The sequence below is a fragment of the Podarcis raffonei genome, chromosome 16, assembly GCF_027172205.1.
Source record: "Podarcis raffonei isolate rPodRaf1 chromosome 16, rPodRaf1.pri, whole genome shotgun sequence".
NCBI classification, from domain to species: Eukaryota; Metazoa; Chordata; class Lepidosauria; order Squamata; family Lacertidae; genus Podarcis; species Podarcis raffonei.
Genome location: NC_070617.1, coordinates 33,961,568 through 33,986,597, shown reverse-complemented (window position 1 = coordinate 33,986,597; position 25,030 = coordinate 33,961,568). Strand labels below are relative to the sequence as shown.

Genomic DNA, 25,030 nt, shown 5'->3' with positions numbered 1-25,030 from the left:
TGCTAAAAACTATATTTCAATTACAGTATTGTTGTATTATGGTTGTATACCTCCCTGGGGCTTCTACAGGAGGAAGGGCAGGATAAAAAATAATAATTATTATTGATATTATTATTTGCTTACTTGGTAATTGCAGTGTGTTCAGTGAGGCTGACTTCCTGCAAATCAAAAGGCCTTTCCAATTAATTGGGTAGCACATTATTTAGTACGAAATGTTAATTTTTAAATATGATTATTTATAAAGAAGATTACAGGCAGGAGGCAGCGTCTGAGAAAAAGCATTCCTCCTTTGCTGTCACATAGGAGGCCATGGTTTTCTAAGCTTTGGGGCCTGCCATGGCATCAGTAAACAGGAAGTGTTGAAATTAAAGCAACAGAAGTATCTGCTCTTTGCTTCCGGTATTATTTCTAAGATTATGCTGAGTTGATCAAAACAGGCTGATTGAATATGCCTTATTTCATTGGGCGGCGTTGGAAAGGCATGCTTAAGAAACCCAACATGATATCCAACACCCAACTTCTGTGACAACTGCTTTTCTTGGTTTACAGCAGGCATGGCCAAACTTGGCCCTCCAGATGTTTTGGGACTATAGTTCCCATCACCCCTGACCACTGATCCTGTTAGCTAGGGATGATGGGAGTTGTAGTCCCAAAACAGCTGGAGGGCCAAGTTCGGCCATGCCTGGTTTACAGTATTAGGGCAGGGTTAGCCAGCTTGGTGACCTCCAGATAGCGTTGATCTTCCAATTCCCATCCAGCGGTCAGGAATGATGAGAGTTGTTTTCCGATGACATTTGGAGAGCACCACATGGGCAGTGCTGTCAAGTGTGTTCAAAAAGCGCTTTGTATACATTACCGAGTTGGAATTCCTAGCGGCTCTCCTTTATGGTGAATCAGGATTATTATCCCACACATTGCAGTTGAGTTGGGAACAGAGGCTGAAAGACTGGTTTGCTTAAGCCCTACCCAATGAGTTTGTGGTAGAGCCAAGATACTGGGTTCTTCCTGATTTTCTCTAGCCCATCTCTTAGCCACTGTGTTTATTTGTTGTTGTTTAGTTGTTTAGTCATGCCCGACTTTTCGTGACCCCGTGGACCAGAGCATGCCAGGCACTCCTGTCTTCCACTGCCTCCCACAGTTTGGTCAAACTCATGCTGGTAGCTTTGAGAACACTGTCCCACCATCTCGTCCTCTGTCGTCCCTTTCTCCTTGTGCCCTCCATCTTTCCCAACATCAGGGTCTTTTCCAGGGAGTCTTCTCTTCTCATGAGATGGCCAAAGTATTGGAGCCTCAGCTTCACGATCTGCCCTTCCAGTGAGCACTCAGGGCTGATTTCCTTCAGAATGGATAGGTTTGATCTTCTTGCAGTCCATGGGACTCTCAAGAGTCTCCTACAGCAGCTGTGTTTATACCAGTTCTCAATAAATAATGGTGTCTGTCTTGCAGTGGCTGCAGGTCCAATCCCTAGCATTTCTGAAGTAGTGCCTGGCAAGAACCTCACCTGGAGTACTGTGTCCAGTTCTGGGCACCACAGTTCAAGAAGGACACTGACAAACTGGAACGTGTCCAGAAGAGGGCAACCAAAATGGTCAAAGGCCTGGAAACAATGCCTTATGAGGAACGGCTAAGGGAGCTGGGCATGTTTAGCCTGGAGAAGAGGAGGTTAAGGGGTGATATGATAGCCATGTTCAAATATATAAAAGGATGTCACATAGAGGAGGGAGAAAGGTTGTTTTCTGCTGCTCCAGAGAAGCGGACACGGAGCAATGGATCCAAACTACAAGAAAGAAGATTCCACCTAAACATTAGGAAGAACTTCCTGAGAGTAAGAGCTGTTTGACAGTGGAATTTGCTGCCAAGGAGTGTGGTGGAGTCTCCTTCTTTGGAGGTCTTTAAGCAGAGGCTTGACAACCATATGTCAGGAGTGCTCTGATGGTGTTTCCTGCTTGGCAGGGGGTTGGACTCGATGGCCCTTGTGGTCTCTTCCAACTCTATGATTCTATGATTCTAAGAACCCTCTCTGAAATCCTGCCAGTCAGTGTAGACAGTATTAAGCTAGATGGACCAATGGCTTGACTCCACATAAGGCAGCTTTGTATGTTCCTACTTCAATGGCGCCAACCCATGCTGCCATTTGAATCTCCCCTCTCCCTATTTGTTGGTAGAGTCAGTGGTTGTCCTGGATCCATATAGCCACAGGTGTTGAAAAAGTCTGGTTCCTGTTTGGCTTCAGTACATTTTTTCCACCCCCTCCACCCATCCTATTTACGTGGGTAGCAGAAGGCCTGAACGAGCAGTCAGGAATCAGGATGGCAACAATCATCTTGTTATAGGGAGCCCAGACAGGAAATGTTGCTTTGGTGTTGGAGGTGGGGAGTAAAGAAAAACAGGTTGGACCACCTTTTCTTATCATAGCAGTCATAGCTCAGCAGCTAAGCACCTGCCTAGCAGCCAGATTGGTCACCACAGGCTTACTCACTGTCTAAAGTATTGGTGTCTGTCCCAAGAGCAAAGAGAGTTATTGGGAATTGAATACTGGGTTAGATGGGTGAATAGTCTGTCCTGGTCACAGCCACTGAGCCTCTTGGGCTTGCTGATCGGAAGGTCAGCGGTTCGAATCCCTGTGATGGGGTAAGCTCCCGTTGCTCTGTCCCAGCTCCTGCCAACCTAGCAGTTCAAAAGCACACCAGCGCAAGTAGATAAATAGGTACCGCTGTGGCGGGAAGGTAAATGGCATTTCCTTGCGCTCAGGCACAGTGTCCCGTTGCGCCAGAAGCGGTTTAGTCATGACCCGGAAAGCTGTCTGTGGACAAACACCAGCTCCCTCGGCCTGAAAAGCGAGATGAGCGCCGCAACCCCATAGTCACCTTTGACTGGAGTTGTCCTTTACTTTTACCTTACCTGTTCATAAGGCAGCTTCCGATGGTCTCATAAGAAGAGCCCTGCTGGATTAGGCCAAAGGCCTATCTAGTCCAGCATCCTGTTCTCACAGAGGCCAGCCAGAGACCCATGGAAAGCCCATAAACAGCACCTGAGTACCAGGGATGTCATGCCCGTTTTGCTGCTGCTGCACTGCCCTCGCCAAAGCATTCCTGACCTCGGTTGTGCAGCGATGGTGGGTTCTGGCAGGATGTTGCCGGAAATCAATGGTGATGCCAGTGCTGCTTCTCAGCCAGAGTTGGCGGGGTGCACAGTGCCCCCACAGGGACACAGCCTCAGGGGCTTCATCCTGCCTCAGGGGCTGGGCAGCCCCTGCTGTGTGTGTAACTGTGTTCTCCCCACTTGCGATTCCTAGCAGCCAGTACCCAAAGGCTATTGCTGCTTCCCGTGGGAGCAAGTTCCACAGTTTAGCTCTGTGCTGTGTACTCATCCTGAATACTCCCAACATTTCAGCTTCATTGGATATCCCTGAGTATTTCTGTGAAGACCACAGAGGGGTTTGAAGTGTAAGAAAATAGCACAACATACTAAGAAACATGTTGGAAGGGATGAAGTTAGATAAAACGGAACCTTAAAACACAATTGTATGTGTTTTGGGTTATAAACATTGATGTTGGGAGAGCAGGAAGTCACTAGTTTTGTTGATTTGCAATACAGTCGTACCTTGGTTTTCGAACAGAATGCGTTCCAGAAGTCCGTTCGACTTCTGAAACATTCGCAAATCAAGGCACGGCTCCCAATTTTGCAGGCATTCCGGAAAGAATCTGCATTGGACATTCGGCTTCCAAAAGAACGTTTGGAAACCAGCACACTCACTTCTGGGTTTCGATCTTTCGGGAGCCAAAACATACAAGTACTGAGGCATTCAACAACCAAAGTGCGACTGTATAATGGTTGAGTAAAAAAAGTACCTTCTATACAGAAGAAGAGGGACGCGGGTTGCGCTGTGGGTTAAACCACAGAGCTTAGGACTTGCCAATCAGAAGGTCGGCAGTTCGAATCCCCGCGATGGGGTGAGCTCCCGTTGCTCGGTCCCTGCTCCTGCCAACCTAGCAGTTCGAAAGCACATCAAAGTGCAAGTAGATAAATAGGTGCCGCTCCAGCGGGAAGGTAAACGGTGTTTCCTTGCGCTGCTCTGGTTCGCCAGAAACGGCTTAGTCATGCTGGCCACATGACCCGGAAGCTGTATGCCGGCTCCCTCGGCCAATAAAGCGAGCTGAGCACCGCAACCCCAGAGTCGGTCACGACTGGACCTAATGGTCAGGGGTCCCTTTACCTTTACCTTTATACAGAAGAAAGAATGAAATAATATTACAAACAGGGATATCCCTGAGTTCTAGTATTATGAGTGGGGGAGGAAACATTTCTCTACCCACTTTCTTCACTGAGAATAATTTACTCTGCATCCCCCGGGATAGAATACTCACTTTGGTGTTCAGAAATCATGTGACATTTGGGCATCTTGTCCACTGGGATTTTGTTTCTTTGTGAGAAATGACGACCAACTTTGTCCCTGACGAATGAAGGTTTTGAAATAGGAAAACGCTGTAAGGGTTATGAAATGAGGTTCTTTCTGCTACTCCCCTTATATTATTCGTTCAGTCGCAGAGATCAGCCGGTGGAATGCCTGTCAGTTGCCCCTGTGCTACAGAAGAGGCCAAGAGATACCCTTGCCATTAACTTTCATGTGTCTCTCAAGTACCTTTTTTCTCCAGATGGACCTATTCAGTTTGAGATTAGACAGTTTAAGATTAGGCAGCCACCGTAATGTTTATTTCATGTTGGTTTTATTATATGTTATGTTTTATGGTCTTGTACTTCGCCTTGATAGTTCACCTTAGATGGTATTATATAAATCCTTCAATAAAATAAATTATTGGTCTCTTTGAAGAAATCCAAATACTACAATAGGGTAGTGCTTTTACAAGGACCACCCCGTAAGGTGGTGCCGGGATGTTATCTCCAAGCTTTAAAAAAGAAATACTGATTTGAATGTGTCCAACCAATTTGACCTGACCTGCTTTTATTTGGAATGCAAGCCAAACTGTTCTTGTCATATGCAGAAATTTGATAAAGGCTCTCTTGAAATCTCATGGGGCGAGGGGAATGATGCTGTGACTTAAACAAAAGGGACCCCTTTCTTCCTCTCCATATCTACCTTCAACTTGTAATGGTAACAGCTGCCAGAACTGCAGCCTTTCAGAAACTTCAGGATCTGGTTGAATGTTTTGTGTTTGGGGTGGTGATGGGTCCTATTTGAACACATACTGACAAGCTGTTCATTTCCTTGTATCGTTAATTTCCCTCTGCAAGAAGTGGGGAATCTTTGCTTCACTATCTGTGTACAGTGGTAGCTTGGTTCTCGAACGTAATCAGTTCCGGGAGTCCATTCGACTCCCGAAACCATTTGGAAACCAAGGCGTGGCTTCCGATTGGCTGCAGGAGCCGCGTCGGACTTTTGGCTTCCGAAAATTGTTCACAAACGGGAACACTTCTGGGTTTGCAGCATTCAGGAGCTGATTTGTTCGGGAGCCAAGCTGTTCAAGTACCAAGGTACCACTAAGATAGGTGAAACTGATACTTTCCAGCCACTACAGACAGTTCTATCAGCTCAAGGGTCTTTGCTTTAAATACCTGGTCATTGCCACTGCTGTCTCCCAAAGAACCCTGGTGCCACCTGTGCTTTTGGGGAAAAGGAAGCATTATTATTATTTTTGCAAACTTCTCCCAATCTCTGCAGAAGAGGCAGGAAAAACATATAAAGCCTCTTTAGCAGAGAGTGGAGATTGCCATGCATAAAATAAAATAAAGTAGGATTTGGCACAGAAAATGGGAGAAACTGATTGTGTGTGTTTGCGGCAGAAGCTCTGTGCTCAGCAGCGAGTGGTTAGAAACAGTGACGTTACTAACCCACTTTCTGCCTCCTCATCGAAACAGGGTTACAGTAGTTTAGAAACCTTTATTCTGCATTTTTTAAATGACTGGGGGGGGGGGAAGGTGGGGATGAGTAGGGCAAGCCATGGTCCATTTGTCAGAGGAGAAACAGCCCCCAACTGTATGGATGTTTTGGATACACGCAAATCCCTTTCCTAGTCTCCTTCCCTATGAAACAGCAGCTGCAACAGCTGATCTGTTCAACAAACCATTTATTCACCTGATTATCAGGTCCTCTTCCTCCTGTTTCTTTCTACCCCTCACCCACAATGTTTTCTAGAAGAACAGAGGAGAAAGCCTCTTCTAATTCTGTGCAGTAGACACCCTGGCTGATTAATTTTCAGTTAGTAAATGCAATTCAGATTTGTCTGACTCACCCATCCTTCTGCACTTTAGCCCCATCTCTCTTCCCTTGCTACAACCAAACAGAACTACAGGGATTGCCAACATCCCATAACCCACGTTTTCCCCTCAGCATCTGGGTTGCTTTTGAACTTCCTGTGCTATCACAACGGCTTGGCTAATGGGCTGGTGGAGGGTCTCTGGCTGCTAGCTGGCAAGTAGTCCATTATCCACCTCCATCACCTGAGGTTCTTATTATATTTAATGGTCCATAAAAGAACTGTGTTAATCTTTATGCAACATTCACTTCCTGAGAGATGCCCTGGCAACTTGGGGGAAGATATAAGGAGCCATAAAACTTAACGGCGTGCAATTTTGGATTTGTGTCAGAATCCGTTGTATGCAAAGCAGTTGGCTTCCACATTTGCATAGTACTTTGACTGCATGCTGAGTGTGGACTTTTAGCTGGTCGGTGTCAAATGTGATATTTCAAGGATATACACAATTCCTGCTCTGTGATGACGGCCACACTTATCAATAAATATTGAGCAATCATCCGCAAGCTACCTGCAGTTAGTTAAGGCACAATGTGATAGGTGCTTAAGCCGAAATGCAATTTTCTATTATGTTTCTTCTGCCCAAATGCAGACTAAGTAACTTTTTTAAAAAGAAAAGAGTAAAAATGAAGCAGAATGAGAATTGGTAAAAGGAAAGACAGTTAGCACACGCGGACACACACCTTGCAAAATTTTAACAGGTAACAGCGCTGTCCCTCTAGAGAATTCAGGATGGGGGTCCAAAATCTCTCCTCCCTTCTTCCCTCCCCCTCCCTGGCAATTATAACAACCCTGTGAGGTTCTTTCTGCTGAAAGATGATGATTGACACATGCTTACATATACCATAGGAACAGGGAATTGTTGGCGATCTAGATATTTCTGGCCCTGACCATTGGAGGTGCTGGCAAGGGGTGATGGGAATTCGATAACATCTGGGGTGGGGCACAGGCCCCGTCTCTGCCGAATACAGTGGTACCTCGGGTTACATATGCTTCAGGTTACATACGCTTCATGTTACAGACTCCGCTAACCCAGAAATAGTGCTTCAGGTTAAGAACTTTGCTTCAGGATGAGAATAGAAATCGTGCTCCAGCGGCATGGCGGCAGCAGGCGGCCCCATTAGCTAAAGTGGTGCTTCAGGTTAAGAACAGTTTCAGGTTAAGTACGGACCTCCGGAACGAATTAAGTACTTAATCCGAGGTACCACTGTATTAGGGGCCAGCCTTGTGTAAGGTGCAAAATTCATGTGTGCTTGTTTTTCGTTGAAAGGAACTACTAAACCAGTCCTGTTATAGAATCGCTTTTATAAATTGTAACTGAATTGCACACACACACCCCGCAAAAAATAATAATCCAGAGGTTTAGGAGTTTTCCAATTTCTAGTCCTAGTGGTTTGGTTTTTCTGTCTCTCCCCATGATCCATGGTTTGTTTTTTTAAAATCTCCCATCCTCACTTTCCAGCGCACATGTTACTTTTACACGAATTGTAGTTATGAAGCCTCGAAGGGCTGTGTTAAATTGGAAACAGCAAAGGCTTTTGATACTGCACTCGAGCAAGTGTGTTTGTTAAATGTGCAGCTAGGAGTACCCAGGAGCCTCCAAGGAATATGGAAGGGGTCTAAATGATTTAGATCTATTAAAAGGGAAAGGCATGTAGAATTGAACACCTTGGTAAACTCTGCATTAAATTCTCTGGCACCCACAGTGTATTCTGCTTTGTTGACTGGATCCAAACCTTTTTCTTTTTCTTTTTGTTTTCTTTTCTTTTTTTTGAAAAATAACTGATTCTCCCCTTTCTTTTCTTTTAGGAAATGGCCAACTCTGTTTACTTGGTTATGGAGGTGAGTAATTCTGAATTCTTATTAAAGGTGATTGTTATTCTTGGGTCTCATCTGCACTAAAGCATCATCATTCCACCTTAAACTATAACTACTTCGTCCAAGAAATCCTGGGTGCTGAGAGTTGCCAAGTGAATCATGTTCTGCCCAGAGAGTCCCCCGGGAAATGGGATCGAGTGTTAAGCCATTCTGGGAATTTTAGCTCTGTGAGGGGAATAGGGGTCTCCTAACAATTCACAGCACCCTCAACAAACTATGGTTCCCAGGATTCTTTGGGGAAAGCCATAACTGTTTACAACAAGATGTCAGAAGCAACTGATGGAGGGCACTCCAGAGTGCAAGAGCAAAGGAGGGAAATATTATTATTTTTTGGTCACCAGCGTGATACTCTGTAGGGTATGGTTCTGGAAGTAAAAAATTATCCAAGTGACCTATGCCATCTCAGATGTCCATACAGTGTCCTGCGTTGTCCAGGCGTCTTGGGTGTACAATAATACATGGAGGGTCACTGTTTCCCATGCCTGCATGTAAATAATTACTCAATGACATATATTATAAGTGTAAGAGTAAAATATGCCTCTGGTTTTAATTCAGAAAAAAAAGATGCACTCACGTTAAAAAATCATAATGTTGCCTGCAAGGCTATTGTATTAAAAAACGCTATTTGGGAAGCCAACCTATTGCCTGGGTTACTATCTTGGTGCCTGCATAGACCTTCTAAAATGAAATGTTTGGCTGTTGTTGGAAGGCTTTTGCTGTTTTGGTCTCAAGGGTCACTAAATTAGCCATGGACATCCTCTTGAAAGCAACATTGGAGAAGGAACAGGATTTGCTCATATTAGCTGGACTATGTCAGTGTGGCAGAACTTGGGATAATATATTTGCAGTAGAAGGGGGCATTTTACTTAGTGGCAGGGATTGTGGCGGTGCCTGCTGGGTCCATCCCTAATCTCTGTGAATGTGTAGGCATGCAGATTTTCTGTTCAGACCCCAGAAGTTGAGGGTGGGCTGGGGAAAGGGACCCAGTGGAAACAGTGATCCACACTCACATGTGTCCAGAAAGCCCTAAGCTGAGATCCCAAACTTCCTCTATCTCTGACCATTGGTTATGCTGACTAGAGCTGGTGGGATTTGGAGTCCAACAAGATCTGGAGGGCACTGGCTGACTACCCCTGCCCAAATGTCTTCCGCATTTCAAGAATCAATATTTGTAAGCTGAATAAATGAAGAAAACAATGTACACTGCAGTTACCAGATCCTAAGCTCTGGCATTTTGCAATTGGAAAAGGCCAATGTCTTTAGTTTCTGAAGTTGCCCGAGTTCTGTGAATTGCCACTTAAGGCAATTTCTGTGTTTCTGTGCTTTATTGTAGAGCCTTGGTGAGACAGAATTTTTAACTAAACTCTTGCTTACAGACTTCTCTTTATCTCCCTTCTCTGATCTAGTACTGCAATGGTGGAGACTTGGCAGATTACTTGCACAGTAAGTATCATCCCTGATGTCTCTTCTCTTTTTGGCAGAACCTAAATAGCATGTTGAAATGTTTGCCACTCCAATGTGGCGCCTGGAATATATGAGTGGATCACTGGGGTTTTTTTTAATTCTGCAAAACTTGTGCTTAGGGTTTTCGTGCTGTTGTCCCTGTTTTGGGGGAGTTCTGATCAGCTTTCAGCCCTTCTAGGGATTTAGGGAATTTGGAAGTGTTGCTGTGATGTGCCAAGGTTGGCTTGGACCTTGCCCTGCCCCCTTATGAGGGGCGTGGCAAGATAAGCTCCTCCTACCACTTTGCCTGGTATATGGAGAAGTTCCATGCAACCGTGCTGACTCGAGCGGTAGGCTCAATGATAGCAACAACTTGGAAGTTGTTGGGTGTTTTAAAACAGAGGTTGGATGGCCACCTGTCAGGAATTATATACCTGTGATTCCTGCACTGCAGGAGGCTACATGAGCCTTGGGGTCCCTTCCAACTGTGCAATTCTATGACTCCATGATCCCATCCACATGCCAGAAGTACTTTTCTATGGCTTTCATGTGGAGGCATGTAATGTTAGGAAGTACTCAGAGGCCTAATTCTCCCTGAAGGGGGAGACCCAGTGTTTGCCCAACTTTCTCCATTGATGGACCATGCTTTGGCAACATCACTGGACAGTGACTTAGGACTGACCCCAGATACCCTGGAGATTCTGCAGAAGTGGGGACCTGACCTTGCAGATCTTGACTTTGGACCTTGCTCGTTGTGTTGGACCTGGACTGGTATTTGACTATTTGCACTTTCTCACCACTCTTGGGACCGTGTGTACTATTAGGACTTACCTTCGGGTACGCTGGGGTTCAGGACAATTAGAAGCCCACCCTGTCACTAACAATGACCTCAAGGGAGGGGGTGGTCCTGCTTGGACATCCTTAACCTGATGACAACCCACCACAAATCAAAACCTAGTAGTGGCCCCACACCCTCCCACCCAAACACACAACTGTATGCAGGGTGATGTGTTTTGGAGGAGTGGGTGGGTGACTTGGTTGGGGGACATAGGAAGCTGACATCTAAGGAGTTGTTGTTGGTCCGTCTAGCTCCAGGTTGTCTCCACGGACTGGTAGCCTCTTTCCAGGATTTCAGACAGAGTTCTCTTGCAGGCTTACCTGAAGTTGGCAGAGATTGAAACTTCTGCATGCAAGGCAATGCTCTGCCTCTGAGTTATGGCTTTTGCTTACAAAGGAGGTCCACCAAAATCTGACATGGACCCTGAAAAATGCAGCATTTGTTGTCTTCTATTGTGAAAGCAAAGTCTGGAGTAACACTACTTTATGCTAATGACTAGTTTGCAGCCTGTCATCTCTGCTCCTTTGGACATTACTTCCTGATTGATAATATCCAAGCCCTGAGCCCTCATTTACCGGCTGTATATAATCTAGGTCAGCAATGACTGGTTTTGTTTGGACTACTTTTCAACAGTTGGTTTTCTGTTTACAAGACCATTGCAATTAAGTCCCGCCCCCCTCCTTTTGCTGATTTGGTTGTTTGTTTTTAAATACTGCAAATGATTTGCCTGAAGCAAGGTTTAGCAATCCAGGCTCATTGAATGAAAGAAATTAGGAAATGTTTGTCTGCTCAACAACCACATCTTGCCCTTTAATCTCATGTTTTAACCTTGGAAAACCCCAAAACAAAACCCAGTTTTAATACCTCTTCCTCTACCCAATTTGGGGGGGAAGGAGATGGGACTCTAGGGTTTTTTTTCCTGCTTGCAACAACTATTCCTCTTTTTATTTTTTAAAAACCTCTAGTATTAGCTAAAAGTCGCAGTAAGTTACATGAACCCCAATGGTCTCCCTTGCAGGCACCAGTCAGAGCCACATGCTGGATAGCCTGCTGTTTGACTCTAAAATGAGCCTGCAAAGTGACGTATAATAACATTGAACAAATACAGAATTAATATCCAGTAAAAGGACATTTTGAGGGACGCGGGTGGCGCTGTGGGTTAAACCACAGAGCCTCTTGGGCTTGCCAATCAGAAGGTTGGCGGTTTGAATCCCCGCCATGGAGTGAGCTCCTGTTGCTCGGTCCCTGCTCCTGCCCACCTAGCAGTTCGAAAGCACGTCAAAGTGCAAGTAGATAAATAGGTACCACTCCGGCAGGAATGTAAACGGCATTTCCCTGCGCTGCTCTGGTTTGCCAGAAGCGGCTTAGTCATGCTGGCCACATGACCCGGAAGCTGTATGCCGGCTCCCTTGGCCAATAAAGCGAGATGAGCACCGCAACCCCAGAGTCTTCTGCGACTTGACCTAATGGTCAGGGGTCCCTTTACCTTTACCTTTAAAAGAACATTTAAGAAGAGCTGTGCTGGATCACGCCAAAGGCCCATCTAGTCCAGCATCCTGTTCTCACAGTGGTCAACAAGATCCCTTTGGGAAACCTGCAGGCAAGACCTTGGGGGCAATAGCACTCTACCTGCTTGCGATTCCCAGGAACTAGCAAAATAATGCCACATCATTGAGTTCTCCCACACCATCCAGGAGGCCCTGTCCACATCTGCTTCCTCTGCTGCCTAGCTTTTAAGAAACTTCTTCATGGGAAGGGCAGTACCACAATATAACCCAGGCGTAGTCAACCTTTTTATGCCTACTGCCCACTAATGCATCTTTCTTGATGGTAAAAATTCCTTACCGCCCACCAGTGCTCGATGGAAGGAGGATTCAGCTTGTGCCATAGAGCCCCCTACTGCCCACCTAGAATCCTGAAACGCCCACTAGTGGGTGGTAGGAACCAGGATGGCAACCCCTGATATAACCTTTACTCAGAGGGCTGGTGGCCTCTTCCTTGTTGGAAGTCTTCAAGAGGAGTGCAGGCAGCCAAATGTTGGGGCTACTCTGCATTTCCTGTGCAGGAACATACGAAGCTACCTTCTACTGGTCAGCCTGAGACCTTCTACATGCAAAGCAGGTGCTCTCCTGCTGAGAAACAGCGCTTCCCAACCCCACCTGCATGGAGAACCTTCATGCGTAGGAAGCCGCCTTGTACCAAGTCATACCATGGGCTCGTCTAACTCAGTATTGTCCCCATGATGACAGGTTTCCAGTCCTACCTGGAGATGCTAGGGAGAGAACTGGGGACCTTCTGCATTCAAAGCAGTTGTCCCACCACTGCGCTGCAGCCCTTTCTCCTCCATTTTGTGGGGGATTGCACTAGCTCATCTGCAAGGCTCCCTCCAACTTTGATACCAGGGAGATAGTTCCTATAAAACGCCTCCAAAAACCAGCTGTCCCAGTTACCCCAGACTAGAAATGGGCCTATCTCCTGCTGTTCTCCTTCACTCCAGTAATTCTTCCTTTAGCAGTAAAAGTTAAAAAACACACGCTAACACCAGATCTACAAATGTTTGCGATGTCTTCCAAATGGAGACAGGCTTCTATATTTCTGGATTTTAAAGTAGCCACTCTTCTGAATGTACAGTGAATTTAGAATGCGTTTCCCTTCACTTCTCCCTCCTGCGGCTAAACACACTTCCTTTTTAAAAGCCTTTAGTCTCACGCGCTAACTTAAAAGATTAAAGCTGTCTCTCCATGTTTAATCATCTCTCAGAATGTTTTTTTCGGCCATGTTTAAACAAAACAATGTTAATCAAGGCTGTCATCCTCCTTTTTGTCAATTTGGTCCTAAGTTGGTTCATGAGCAAGGGGAAAAAAGGATGAATTCTCCTGTCCCAGCCCCACTGATCATGGCCGCTTAAACCTCTTTCATGTTGAGCTGCTGGAATGGAAAGATTAAAAAAACTGAATTCTTATTTCCCCTCCGGAGCTAGCGTTGTAATGTTTTATGAATGATGAGTTCAGATCATTTATTTGGCTTTTAGCAGTCGGAATGCAGAGGAGTCTTGACGGCAGAACTGTGCATACCATGTGGCTTTTTAAAATATAGATAAAATTATTACTTTTAAGATCGGGCCATTATGCTCCAAAAGGTCTCAGCTGTGGCAAAAACACAAACAAAGGGAACAACACCTGCCAGACAGGGCTTTCTACATAGATCTGTCCAAACCATAAGAATATTAGTCTCAGATGCCTTGCAATCTGACATATCCCCACTGCAAATACAGGGTCTCTCTGGTGGTGGTGCCCAAACTTTGGAATGCTTTCCGTATGGACATCCGTCAGGCAAGTTTCCAAAGCTCAGGTTAAGTAGAGGAAGCCTCTTTAGCTAGGGACTGAATTGTGTCTACGATCTCAAATGTCAGAATGGGATTACACGAGTCCCAGGCAAGATGTATAGAGGTCCTGCAAAGTGATTTAACCATTGACAGCCTTCTTCTCCACAAATTTGCCTATTCCTCTTTTAAAGTGAGTAGATCTAGTTACTTGGGTGCCTACTGCGTTGAGTCTATGCCAGGGGTCAGCAAACATTTTCAGCAGGGGGCTGGTCCACTGTCCCTCAGACCTTGTGGGGGGCCGGACTATATATTTTTTTTTAAAAAAAGAAATGGACTGTACTGTCCGCAGGCTGGATTTAGAAGGCGATTGGGTCACATCAGGGCCTTAGTTTGCCTACCCATGGTCTATTTTCTTTTTTTATATATATATAAAATATTTATTGAAATTTTACAAAAACATAAATTTACAAAATACCAAAAAAAGAAAAAAAACATACAAAAATACATTAAAAAATAAAAATAAAAATACAAAGTACAAAAAACAAATAGATACAAAAGAGTTAAAAACAAACCCATTTTTTGTAACTTTAAACTCATTAGCTTGTTTCCTTGACTTCCTCACACCTGCCCTTTTTGTATTCCCATTTAAATAATCAAATCAGCAAACCCTTACCCTCTTTTGTTTATCTTAACTCTATATCTTAACATATTATAGCTCTATATTTTCATCCATTATCAACTCATTTTTGCACATTCTCATTAACTTTGTTGCTAGTGCCTCTTATTGTCAATCCAACATCATTTTTAATATTCATTAATTTTACAGTGTTTCTGAAGATAGTCTTTAAATTTCTTCCAATCTTCTTCCACCAACTCTTCTCCCAGGTCTCGGATTCTGCCAGTCATTTCCGCTAATTCCATATAGTCCATCACCTTATTTTCTTACCTGGAGCATGCATGCATCTAAACTCCTGGGTGTGAACACTAAGGCACCTGGCAGTGCTCAACCTTCCTCTTCCCACGCTACAGCTGTTGAGTTATTGCTGGCCCCCCTTGTAAATGACAGCAACAGACAGAATTGAGTGTCCAGTGGGGGTGAAGGAAGGATCTTGGGTAATGATCCTTGCGGCTGAGAATAGGGTCTTAGTGTTCCCATTTCCATCTGTGAAAATGGGAGGGTGTGGTTAATTTGCAAGGTGGCTACCGCATTTTTTACTCTATAGGACGCACCTGACCATAGGACGCACCTTGTTTTAGAGGGGGAGAACAAGAAGAAAAAAATCTCCCCCTCTCTGCGCAGCGCCCCTTCAGCGAAGCGGCAGAAGAAATGGAGCCCCTTCCATTTCTCCTCCCGCTTAGCTGAAGGGGTGCTGTGCCTTAGCTGAAGGGGCACCTACCCTTCAGCGAAAGGAACCCGAAGCCTCCGGAGCACGGCGGGAGCGCTCCCACTGCGCTTCAGAGGCTCCACGTTGCTATTGTTGAAGCCAAGGAGCCTGCATGCACTCCATAAGACGCACACATATTTCCCCTTAATTTTTGGAGGGGAAAATGTGTGTCTTATATAGTGAAAAATACAGTATTTGCTGCCACTTGATGATGTAGTTATTTTGGTTCCTGTTTCACCTGGCTACTCCGGCACGCTGCATCTGGCCCCAAATCTTTGTACCAAGAATGCCCAAATACAGTGACCTGGATAAATTATGTAAATTTGCTTATATTATTCAGCTTTTGCTTGTCAGTAGGGGGGAATACCTCCCTTTGAAGGTTGGAATTCTTATTTTGGCTTTTGCTCTGGGTTCTGAAATCTCTCCACCTTTAGACTTCTCTTTCAAGTTTATCTTTACACCAACAGGACTAGAAACTTCCTTTAAATTTAAAAAGAAAAGATGGGGGAGTGGGAAGCTGTGGTTTTTCAAAAGACAGTTGTTCAGCCCAGTACCATATTTTGTGTGTTTTCTTCATGGGCATAGATAGACACAGGGACACCATTCTGCAAGATTTTTGAAAAATGTCACCAATGGAGGCATTTTGACAATTTTTTTTTTTAAGTGGTTCCTAATTTGCTTACTGTTTTGTAATGCTCTTTTGTCTGCCCCCTCACTTTCTCCATTAGTTGGTAGCTAATCTTTGGTCTTAATGGAGTTATGTTTCCTAGAGCAGGAGCCAGCCAATCTGAATAATTGGTTCTGTTCTTGGAAAACTTTTTCTTCTTTTTAACAACAGAGACCTTTTAAAGATTAGCTACGCTTCTTTGGTGTGGCATTTAAAATGACAGCTACTACCATCCAGATTGTGTTCCCTGAGGCTGAGGTACAAAGGATTGCATTCACAATACCAATGTCGGGGTTGGGGTGCCACCTCTTTGAACATTTTAAAAGCCTGCAGTTAGAAAGTTAGGATATGAGAATGGTAAAATATGCAGGAATGATAGATAAGTAAATTGAACCATGGAAGGAAAAGAAGGGAAGTCAAAGGATATATGGCATTGTGCAAAATGTTCATTTTGAAATGTAGAATTTGAAAATTTAATTAAAATTACAATAAAAAAGTGATAATAATAGCAATAATAATAATTTATTATTTATACGCTGCCCATCTGGCTGGGTTTCCCCAGCCACTCTGGGCTGCTCCCAACAGAATATTAAAGACACAAGAAAACATCAAACATTAAAAACTTGCCTAAAAAGGGCTGCCTTGGAGCATATGAGGAAGTTTAGGACGGGGCGGGGGGGGGGGAGTTCTTTTTGTGGAAGAATAGTACCGATAAGTCTGAAATTGTACAATTCCATACCCTCCAACATTTCTCTGCTGAAAATAGGGATGTTCTAAGGTAAAGTGGTGCCTAGGGCTTGCTGATCAGAAGGTCGGCGGTTCGAATCCCCACGACGGGGTGAGCTCCCGTTGCTCGGTCTCTGCTCCTGCCAACCTAGCAGTTCGAAAGCACATCAAAGTGCAAGTAGATAAATAGGTACCGCTCCAGCAGGAAGGTAAATGGTGTTTCCGTGCACAGCTCTGGTTCACCAGAAGCGGCTTAGTCATGCTCGCCACATGACGCGGAAGCTGTACGCCGGCTCCCTCGGCCAGTAAAGCGAGATGAGCGCCGCAACCCCAGAGTCATCTGCGACTGGACCTAATGGTCAGGGGTCCCTTTACCTTTACCTTAAGGTAAAGTGGCATGTTCCAGGATAAAATCAGAAACCGGGCTGGCTTCTGTAAATCCGGGATTGTCCCTGGAAAATAGGTACCCTTGGAGGGTCTGCAATTCCAACACCTCAATCTGTAAAAAAGATAGATCAGCTGGGAACGATAAGAACATTACATACTTGTGTATGAGAAACAGAACAGACACTCCTTGATGTTATTAGAAGGCAGGAAAAATAGGAATGAGCTGGAAAGCTGTGAGCCACACTGAAGCTTCCTTCCAGTTCCCCAAATTTGCCAATAGTTCTTCCACATAGAATCCTTCATCCTCATTTCCCAGCTTTCTCTCCATAATGTTTGCTCTCTACCTGTTTTGAAGCTTTTTCTGAATCAATGAGGACTAGAAAGGTGTTGTTTTTTCTTACAATGACACCAACACAGTGCAGTGAGGACCAGATTTTGAGCAAGTGTGCTGCAAAACAACTGCAAATGTGGGATGGCATTGCTGCAGTGTATGTAACCTTGATGCTCAGCGACCGTTTTGCCTCTGGATTTATTGGGCAGGGAGAATACAGGAGGAGCAAGTTGAGCTAAGAAAGCTTGATTGTAATTTTCTCTCAAGATCAAATTGATTATTTTGAACTGCTTTCGCAGGGCCCCTAAAAGGTGTGGAGCCCATTGTCCGATGCCCACTCTGCCTATCTGGTAATCCGGCATTGAGCCCATGCTGCAGGCCCTCCGTCCTTGAAATGGCAGCAATTCGGCGCTTCTAACTTTGCCTCGATTCCTAGATTCCACTCCTGTTCTGGACTCCCTTTACTCCTCAACTGCAAGGCAGTGGCAGGTTTTGAATTACGCTGCCCCCCTCCCCAGCCCAGGCACCTGTGTGTTTACTCCCTGGCCCAAATGTTGAGGATGAGCTCAGCTTGTCCCTCCACGTGGCGGAAGAGGAGACGGGTTTGCTTCTTGCCAAAATGTTGTCACGGCATTAGTCAGCATGCCTTGGCATTGAATGTGCACATTGGCAAGCCCTCGCAAGAAGCACCCAGGGGTGGCATTGGCTCTGTGAACAGGTGAAGGGGTCGGCGATATGCTGCTGACTAAGCTAGATTTTGGATGGCCTCTGTCCGCTCCCCTTCCTCCTCCCGTGTTTAAAACCTGTATATCAATGTGTGTGTGTAAAATTGTGAATCCCAAGCTGCGGTAAATTTCCTCAGCAAAAGGGCCCATCCTGTGTGTTTTACCCAGTGAGGCGTGTGTTTGTGTGTGTGATGGGCAGTCCAAAAGCAGAACCGAAGTCCATCTGCAGCTCCTAGCAAGTGTTATTGAGAGGAGTTCTGCCTCCAGCAAGATGTAGTAGCCAAAATGGCAAGTCGCCATGATGAACCCGGTGGCCCTCCATATGTTGTTCGACTCCGACTCCCATCAGCCCCTGCCAGCTTGGCTGGGAGTCGGGGATGATGGGCATTGCAGTCCAGAAACATTGGTGCCTCTGTGTGTGTGTGTGTGTGTGAGTGCGTGCGCGCTCAACCCACTTTATCCTGTTCTGGATTATTGTATTGTGGTTACTGTATTTTATGTCGCTTTGAGGTCTTCGCCCCCAAAAGGCAGCCCTAAGGAATATGTTACAACAGGAGTCAGCAACCTTTTTCAGCCATGGGGCCATCCACCATCCCTCAGACCATGTGGTGGGGCGGACTATATTTTTTTTTGGGAAAGAACGAATTCCTATGCATAGCTGTCAACTTTTCCCTTTTTTAAAGGGAAATTCCCTTTTTCCAAATAGGATTCCTCTCAAGAAAAGGGAAAAGTTGACATCTATGTATCCTATGCCCCACAAATAACCCACAGATGCGTTTTAAATAAAAGCACACATTCTACTCATGTAAAAACACGCTGATTCCCGGACCGTTCGCGGGCCGGATTGAGAAGGCGATTGGGCCGGATCCGGCCCCCCCAAGCCTTAGGATGCCTACACCTGTGTTAAAGCAAAGAAAACTAAATCCTCTTAGGAGTCCTAGAGAACCGAGTTATTAGGCAGCAGGCAGGCCAGTAGGCTGAGTAAGGTGTCTCCCTCGGGGATCACATCTTGAATGGTGTGAAAATAAGGCAAATCTTTGGTTAATTTGACTTTTACTGAGTGCAAGAGGGAACGTTGTCTACCGTCCGCCTGAGGGGATGGCAAGAGGGTGACTTGTGTCCGAGGAAGTGGCTAATTCCCCCCATGATGCATTATGTGTGTGTGTGAGCCTCATCTCGCTCAGCTGCTCTGAGGTAAACGCAGCAAAAGCATGGCGTGCACACACACGCACACACCTCTTTAATAACTCTTGAGGTATTTTCTAACGCGTCATGTCTCATAACTCGTGCCCAGTTCCCTGAGGGCTTTGGGAAACGGGGCTCTGCTCACTTCTGTCACTTGACCTGAACTTGCAGCTCACAGGTTAGGACTGAGCAAATTATAACAGATTCCTAGTGGATTCGTCAACTGCATTTAAGACAGTTACAAAAATAATAACGTAAATGTTCATTATGGAACCGAGGTGGCAGGAGTGTTGGATGGTGACTAGGAGACCCGGGTCCAAATCTTTACTCAGTCATGAAGCATGGGCTAATCTCCACCTCACAGCCTTAAGCCAATTTGCAGGATTGTTGTAAAGATAAAATGCAGGGATAGGAGTTTTCACTCTCCTGAACTCGGAGCCTTTTTTGGGGGTGGGGGGGACGTTCCTTGATAATATGGAAACCTATGTGTTTTTATTGCTGCTGCTGTTTGGGAGGGGGCTGTGATATTATGCTGCAATGGCTTTTGTAAATTGCATTGACCTTGGGAGAAGCAACAATTTTAAATAAATTGTACCATGCCTATAAATTGTACCCTATTGGCCCTTGCACCTCGTATGTATTCCTTGCAGCGCTAGATATTTATGGGTGATATTCACTCCTTATCATAGATGGTTATCAGTTATTTTAATAGCTGGTTTTGCAGCTATTAATCTCCCCCCACCTTTTCTCCTCTCTAGGTATGAGGACCCTCAGCGAAGATACGATCAGACTCTTTCTGCAGCAAATTGCCGGCGCCATGAAGGTGCTACACAGCAAAGGGATAATCCACCGGGATCTGAAACCTCAAAACATCCTCCTTTCTTTTGTGGGGGGCAAAAAATCAAACCCCAATAACATTCGCATTAAGATTGGTAAGCCCCTGGAGCTGTCCATTGATTTCTTTTAAAAAAATTAAAATGTTTGCTGGTAATGTGTAACAGATATTGTAGTTGAAACTAGTTTTCCAAATATCACGAGTGGAATTCCAAACCAGGCCAAGTAATTAGCTTTTTCTTTTTTTAAAAAAAAGAAATCATGCATTTTTATTTATTTTTGTCCGCTTCACTCAGTGGATTGTTATATTGCAGTTCTATGTGAATTTACACAGAAGTATTCAGCTTACTCTATAGCAAGTGTGTTTGACAGCCGAGTGCAACAATTTCCTCTGTTAAAATATATTCTATGTTTTGGGGCGATACAAAACTATTGCCTGCGCTCAACGACAATTGTTTGGGCACACGCAAGTGCGCCTTTGTTGTCACCAAGTGGTGGTCACTCACGTACGTGTACTGTGTTTGTGAGCTGTCATTTATTTTAACCTTGCTCTTTTTTCCTTTCTTTTTGGCTTGTTTTGGTTCTGCGTGTAGCTGATTTTGGATTTGCACGATACCTGCAGAGCAATATGATGGCTGCGACTCTCTGTGGCTCCCCCATGTACATGGTAAGTCCATTCTGGTTATCATTTTGCCCGCAGTAGGGACTATTCTTTATCACTGCGGAATGTGGGGAGTTAAAAACAACCATCCGTTAATGAAGCTTATTAAACGTGAATGTAAGGCTCTGTTCCAATTGTGTCTCCTCTCACTTCCTGCTGTATGATGTTCCCTGCCATGTCCTGTTTTGTTTTCTCTGCTGCCATGTGCCTTTAAATGCCTGATTAAAACAAATCAACCCTGCATTTTCCTGTCAAACCACCACAGTGGTGATGAGCGGGGCAAAGAACAGTTCTTGTATTACAGCTCCCCGTTAAAGGTATGGTGTCTCTCTGTTACTTTGCTTCTGGCAATCTCCCATTTTGTGGGATTGCGAGGAGGTAGAACATAGGGTCTGACCACTTGGCCATCTGCCGCACTGTTGTGGCAATGGTTCTCTAGAGTTTCAGACAAGAATCTTCCCTATCTCTCCCCCAGGGATTGAACCCAGGACTCCCCTCCCCAGTCTTGCCTGTGCTTTGTACCCTAGAACTTAATAGAAGCCACTGAGAATCTAACCTGTGCTGCTCTGCATTGCCCTGTCCCACCCTGTGATTATTTGCCCTCATTAAGTGTGATGAACTGTGCATGTTCATCACAGCTATCTGCCAATCACCCATTCCCACCACCCTTCTGAGTAATACCCCTCCCCACCTTTTCACTATATAGAGGGATCTGGCAACTTCTGTTTCAGTGTATCTGAAGAAGTGTGCATGCACACGAAAGCTCATACCAAGAACTAACTTAGTTGGTCTTTAAGGTGCTACTGGAAGGAAATTTTTTTTTTGTTTTGACTATGGCAGACCAACACGGCTACCTTTCTGTAACTGGAACTGTGCATGTGTGAGCGATTGATATTTACTGTAAGAATTCTGCACCCTCTGGGCAGCTCCCATTCAAAAGTGGGTCGTGTTGGTGAGGGGCCTTTGCACACTCCTTTGGCCCTCAGCCAATGCTCAACTGAGCTGATAGCTGGCTCTGGGCCTGCGGGCTGTGCCAGTTGAGTGTGGATTGATGTATTGATTTTAGAATCCTGATTGTAAACGATGTATCTCCCCATAACTTGCTATGCAAAGGGATGCTGTTCGGGGTCATAAACCAATATTTATTGTCGCTGCTGCTTTGTGTGAACACAGGTGGTCTTCTGTTGCTCTGGCCTATTGTGTTTTCTGCTGTTGTGCAGGCAAAAAGCCATAGAGTAGTCTCATTCAGAGCTTAGCTTAGCCAGGGCTCAGCTCCAGGGCCAGTACTCCATGATAAAGCTTGGCTCTGAAATTATCAGTTGGGTGACGATTGTATTTATTTACCTAGAACTGCCTCTCTTTTGTTGTGGAACTCAAGGTGACATGAACCGATTTCGGGGGGGGGGGTGTCTCCCACCTAGGCACCAGATGCAGGCCTGTTTAGCTTCAGCAATATTACAGTATAGTGTGCCTTCAGACAGTGCTTTGTATTTGTGAAAGGGTTTTTCTGCCTGCTTTTAGGGTTTATATGCAGCAGCAGAAATTAACTTCAGTTAAATGAACCCTTGCTTGGAGCACACCTTTAATTGAAAGGTATAAAATAAGAAAGCTTATGTTAAAGGAAGTATATTCTTGATAGGAAAGCATTCTGTAGTCCTAGCTAACAAAGAAGCCATGCTTGCCTCTTAGTACTCAAGAAAGGACAGGAGTGATTGAAATTTGCAGGCACAACAGCCCCTCCAGAGTGGAAAGAGCCTACCACTTTATGGGCAAATAGGTTCAGGGGCTTTTCTGCTGGGCCCCATTTTGAAGTTGATTTGGGGTGAGACGATCTGAAAGGGAATCACTTTCTGACTAAAAGCATTCCTTCTGATTTACTCATGAAGGAGCTCCCCCTCTCTACTCTGGATCATGCCCTGTTTTCAGCTGGAGACGGAAGTTTTGATTTTTGTAAAACTGCCCCCTCTCCTTTGGGACTCAGCTGGATTCTTTGCAAAAAAAAATATTAAAAATAGCAGTCTAGGAGAACAGGCAATGAAGTCTGAGATTGAAAGCAATCACAAGAAGTCTGTCTCCTTGCTCTCTTTACTTTCCATTTGATGGTAGTGTTTTGCTATGAGACAGAAATACAGCATCCATTTGGTAATGCCTCCAGTTCTATCTCCTGTCATTAATATATAATCCTGTTCCACAGTAATAGTGCTGCATCTTCTAATGGAAAGAAGAGGAAAGAGAGAGACTTGTCTGGTTTGAACAGGATGAATTTGCGGGGGTGGGTGGGTGGGGTGGAATCTTTCCTCATTGCCATGAGATTGGCTACCAAGCTTATGTTGGAAAAGACAGTTTGTGTATGGATGTTGGGCACTTGATTCCCACCTGAAGAGTCTGCCTTAGGACCTTTACATGTTAAGTAACAGCAAGCCTGGTCTACTTCTGAAAGTGCACTTGACAGTCCCAGCTTTCCGGTTCCTGTGACATGGTTCACAAGTTCTTGTGTTTCAGTTGGCAGTGAAGTGATGAATTGCATGTATGAATAGCCTACATCAGGTGTCATGGATTTATCATGACTTGGTTTGTTTGGACAATGCCTTGGTCTTGAATGCTTCCTCCTTCCTCCTTCCACTCTCCAATCTCCCTTTTTCTTTTCCTGGCTCACAAGAGCTACAATTGATTTCTCTGTGTATATGAATCGGGCAAACCAAACAGTGGTGTCCAGTTCTGACTTGGTTTGCAGCGCTCATGGTTTGTGTGAATTGGACATAATGACAAGCCGTGGTTACGGTGGACCTGGAAGTGAGGCTGGGTATCGGAGCATGCGAGTGGAGGAAGAATGTGAGTGACTCAAACCATGGCTTGGTCATGACACCCGAACCTGGACCTGCTTTTTCATAAATCCAATTTATCAAGCTGCAAATCACCAGGTGTACATTAATAAAATCACAAACACACTGAGCACCATATATGTGCATGTAAATCCAGCCTCTGTGTATGATGAACACATTCTCAAAACTTCAAGTTTGTCCTCATGTGTAACTGCTAAAGACGTGTTAACAAAATGCTAACTTTACCCCCCCCACACACATATCCATGCCTAGCTTGCCACCCTGTGGTGTGATCTTTAGCTCAGCCCTGGGGAGAGATGAATTCTTGTTCCATTATGCACTGCCTCAGAAAGGGAGAGGCTCCTTGAGGTCTGTTGCTGCTGCTTCTGCCAAGGCCTCATTTTCAAAGGATAGCCTTTGATGGCATCTAATTCTTCTCTCTGGCCTCTTTGTTGTTATGACTAGGTTGCCTGCAGAGTGTTTGCTAAGATTGCAAAGATCAGCATTGGGAGGAAGTCCTGGCGAAGGACCAGGCTTAGGGGATGCAGCCAAGGGCTTGTTTGTATGAGGTTAGCAAACATGCAATAGCAGCTTGGTGCGCAACCCAAATAAAAAATAACGGGAATCCAGTCACGGCGACTCTTTACGTGTGTGCTTTAGTTTCATGTGGCGGTTGAAAAGAAAACAGTTCACAATCTTCCCATGCAACTCTTGTCCCTCTGTTCCAGCTAATAAGAGACCATAGCTCAGTGGTGCAACTCCTGTTTCTTGTGCAAAAGATCTCAGGTTCACTTCCTACCATCTCCCAAGTTTTTGCTGGTTTGCTTTTATAGGATCAGGTAGTAGATGATGGGGGAGACTCCCTGTCTTAAACCCTAGAGAGATGCTGCCAGCATGAGCAGACAATACTGGACTACCTTAGGTGGTGTCAGCTGGGCTAGACCAGTTCGTTGTGTTTAATGCTCTGCTCCCAAGCAAAAATCAAATCAAATCTGGTTTTCAGATTAGCCTTTCCCACAGCATTGTTCTGCCAAGGAACTTCTAATAAGGCAAATAAAAACCCGGCACAGCTGCACACAGGAGATCCCTGCAGGTAACCTGGCAAATGAGCAGTTGCCTTTGACGTCTAATTCACCGAGGGCATTGGATAGACCCGTCATCATGGCTCTCAGTGTGAATCAAGACCTAATCGCTGCACACATGGTAAAAGGCTGCCGTGTTAGAATGGACTGTTCCACTTTGCATTGCAGGTAGAGGCAGCAAACTCCCAAGTTTCTTCTTTAAGGCATTTAAAACGTCTCCATCTTCTTCCGAGGAGCTCCGAGCATGGCTGTGAAGATAAATTGGCACTATGAGGGATGCAAGGCTAAGGGAGGGAGAGAAGGAGAGAATAGCTGAAGGGCTCCTGGCTGATGACCAAACTAGATGTGCTGTGTAAAACAAAGGGTTAGATAGGCTCCAACATCATACACATTTTGTCTAATGTGAAAAACTTTTTATTTCTGCAGGCTTTCCCAGAAGGAAAGGGTTGGCATGCAGGCAGTATCTGAT

General features: G+C 45.1%; 1 protein-coding gene across 3 annotated transcripts in view; it reads left to right on the top strand.

Annotated features, from left to right (window-relative positions):
• Positions 1–25,030, top strand: part of ULK1 (unc-51 like autophagy activating kinase 1) — a 109,913-nt gene that overhangs the window by 20,991 nt on the left and 63,892 nt on the right. For 2 of the 3 annotated variants that reach the window (XM_053368192.1, XM_053368191.1), the window contains exons 4-7: positions 8,082–8,114; positions 9,557–9,593; positions 19,921–20,094; positions 20,590–20,663. In XM_053368192.1, the coding sequence (XP_053224167.1) occupies positions 8,082–8,114; positions 9,557–9,593; positions 19,921–20,094; positions 20,590–20,663 (318 nt within the window). Of the gene's footprint in view, positions 1–8,081; positions 8,115–9,556; positions 9,594–17,862; positions 17,971–19,920; positions 20,095–20,589; positions 20,664–25,030 lie in introns of those variants that run through there. The other variant, XM_053368193.1, reaches the window with a different exon arrangement.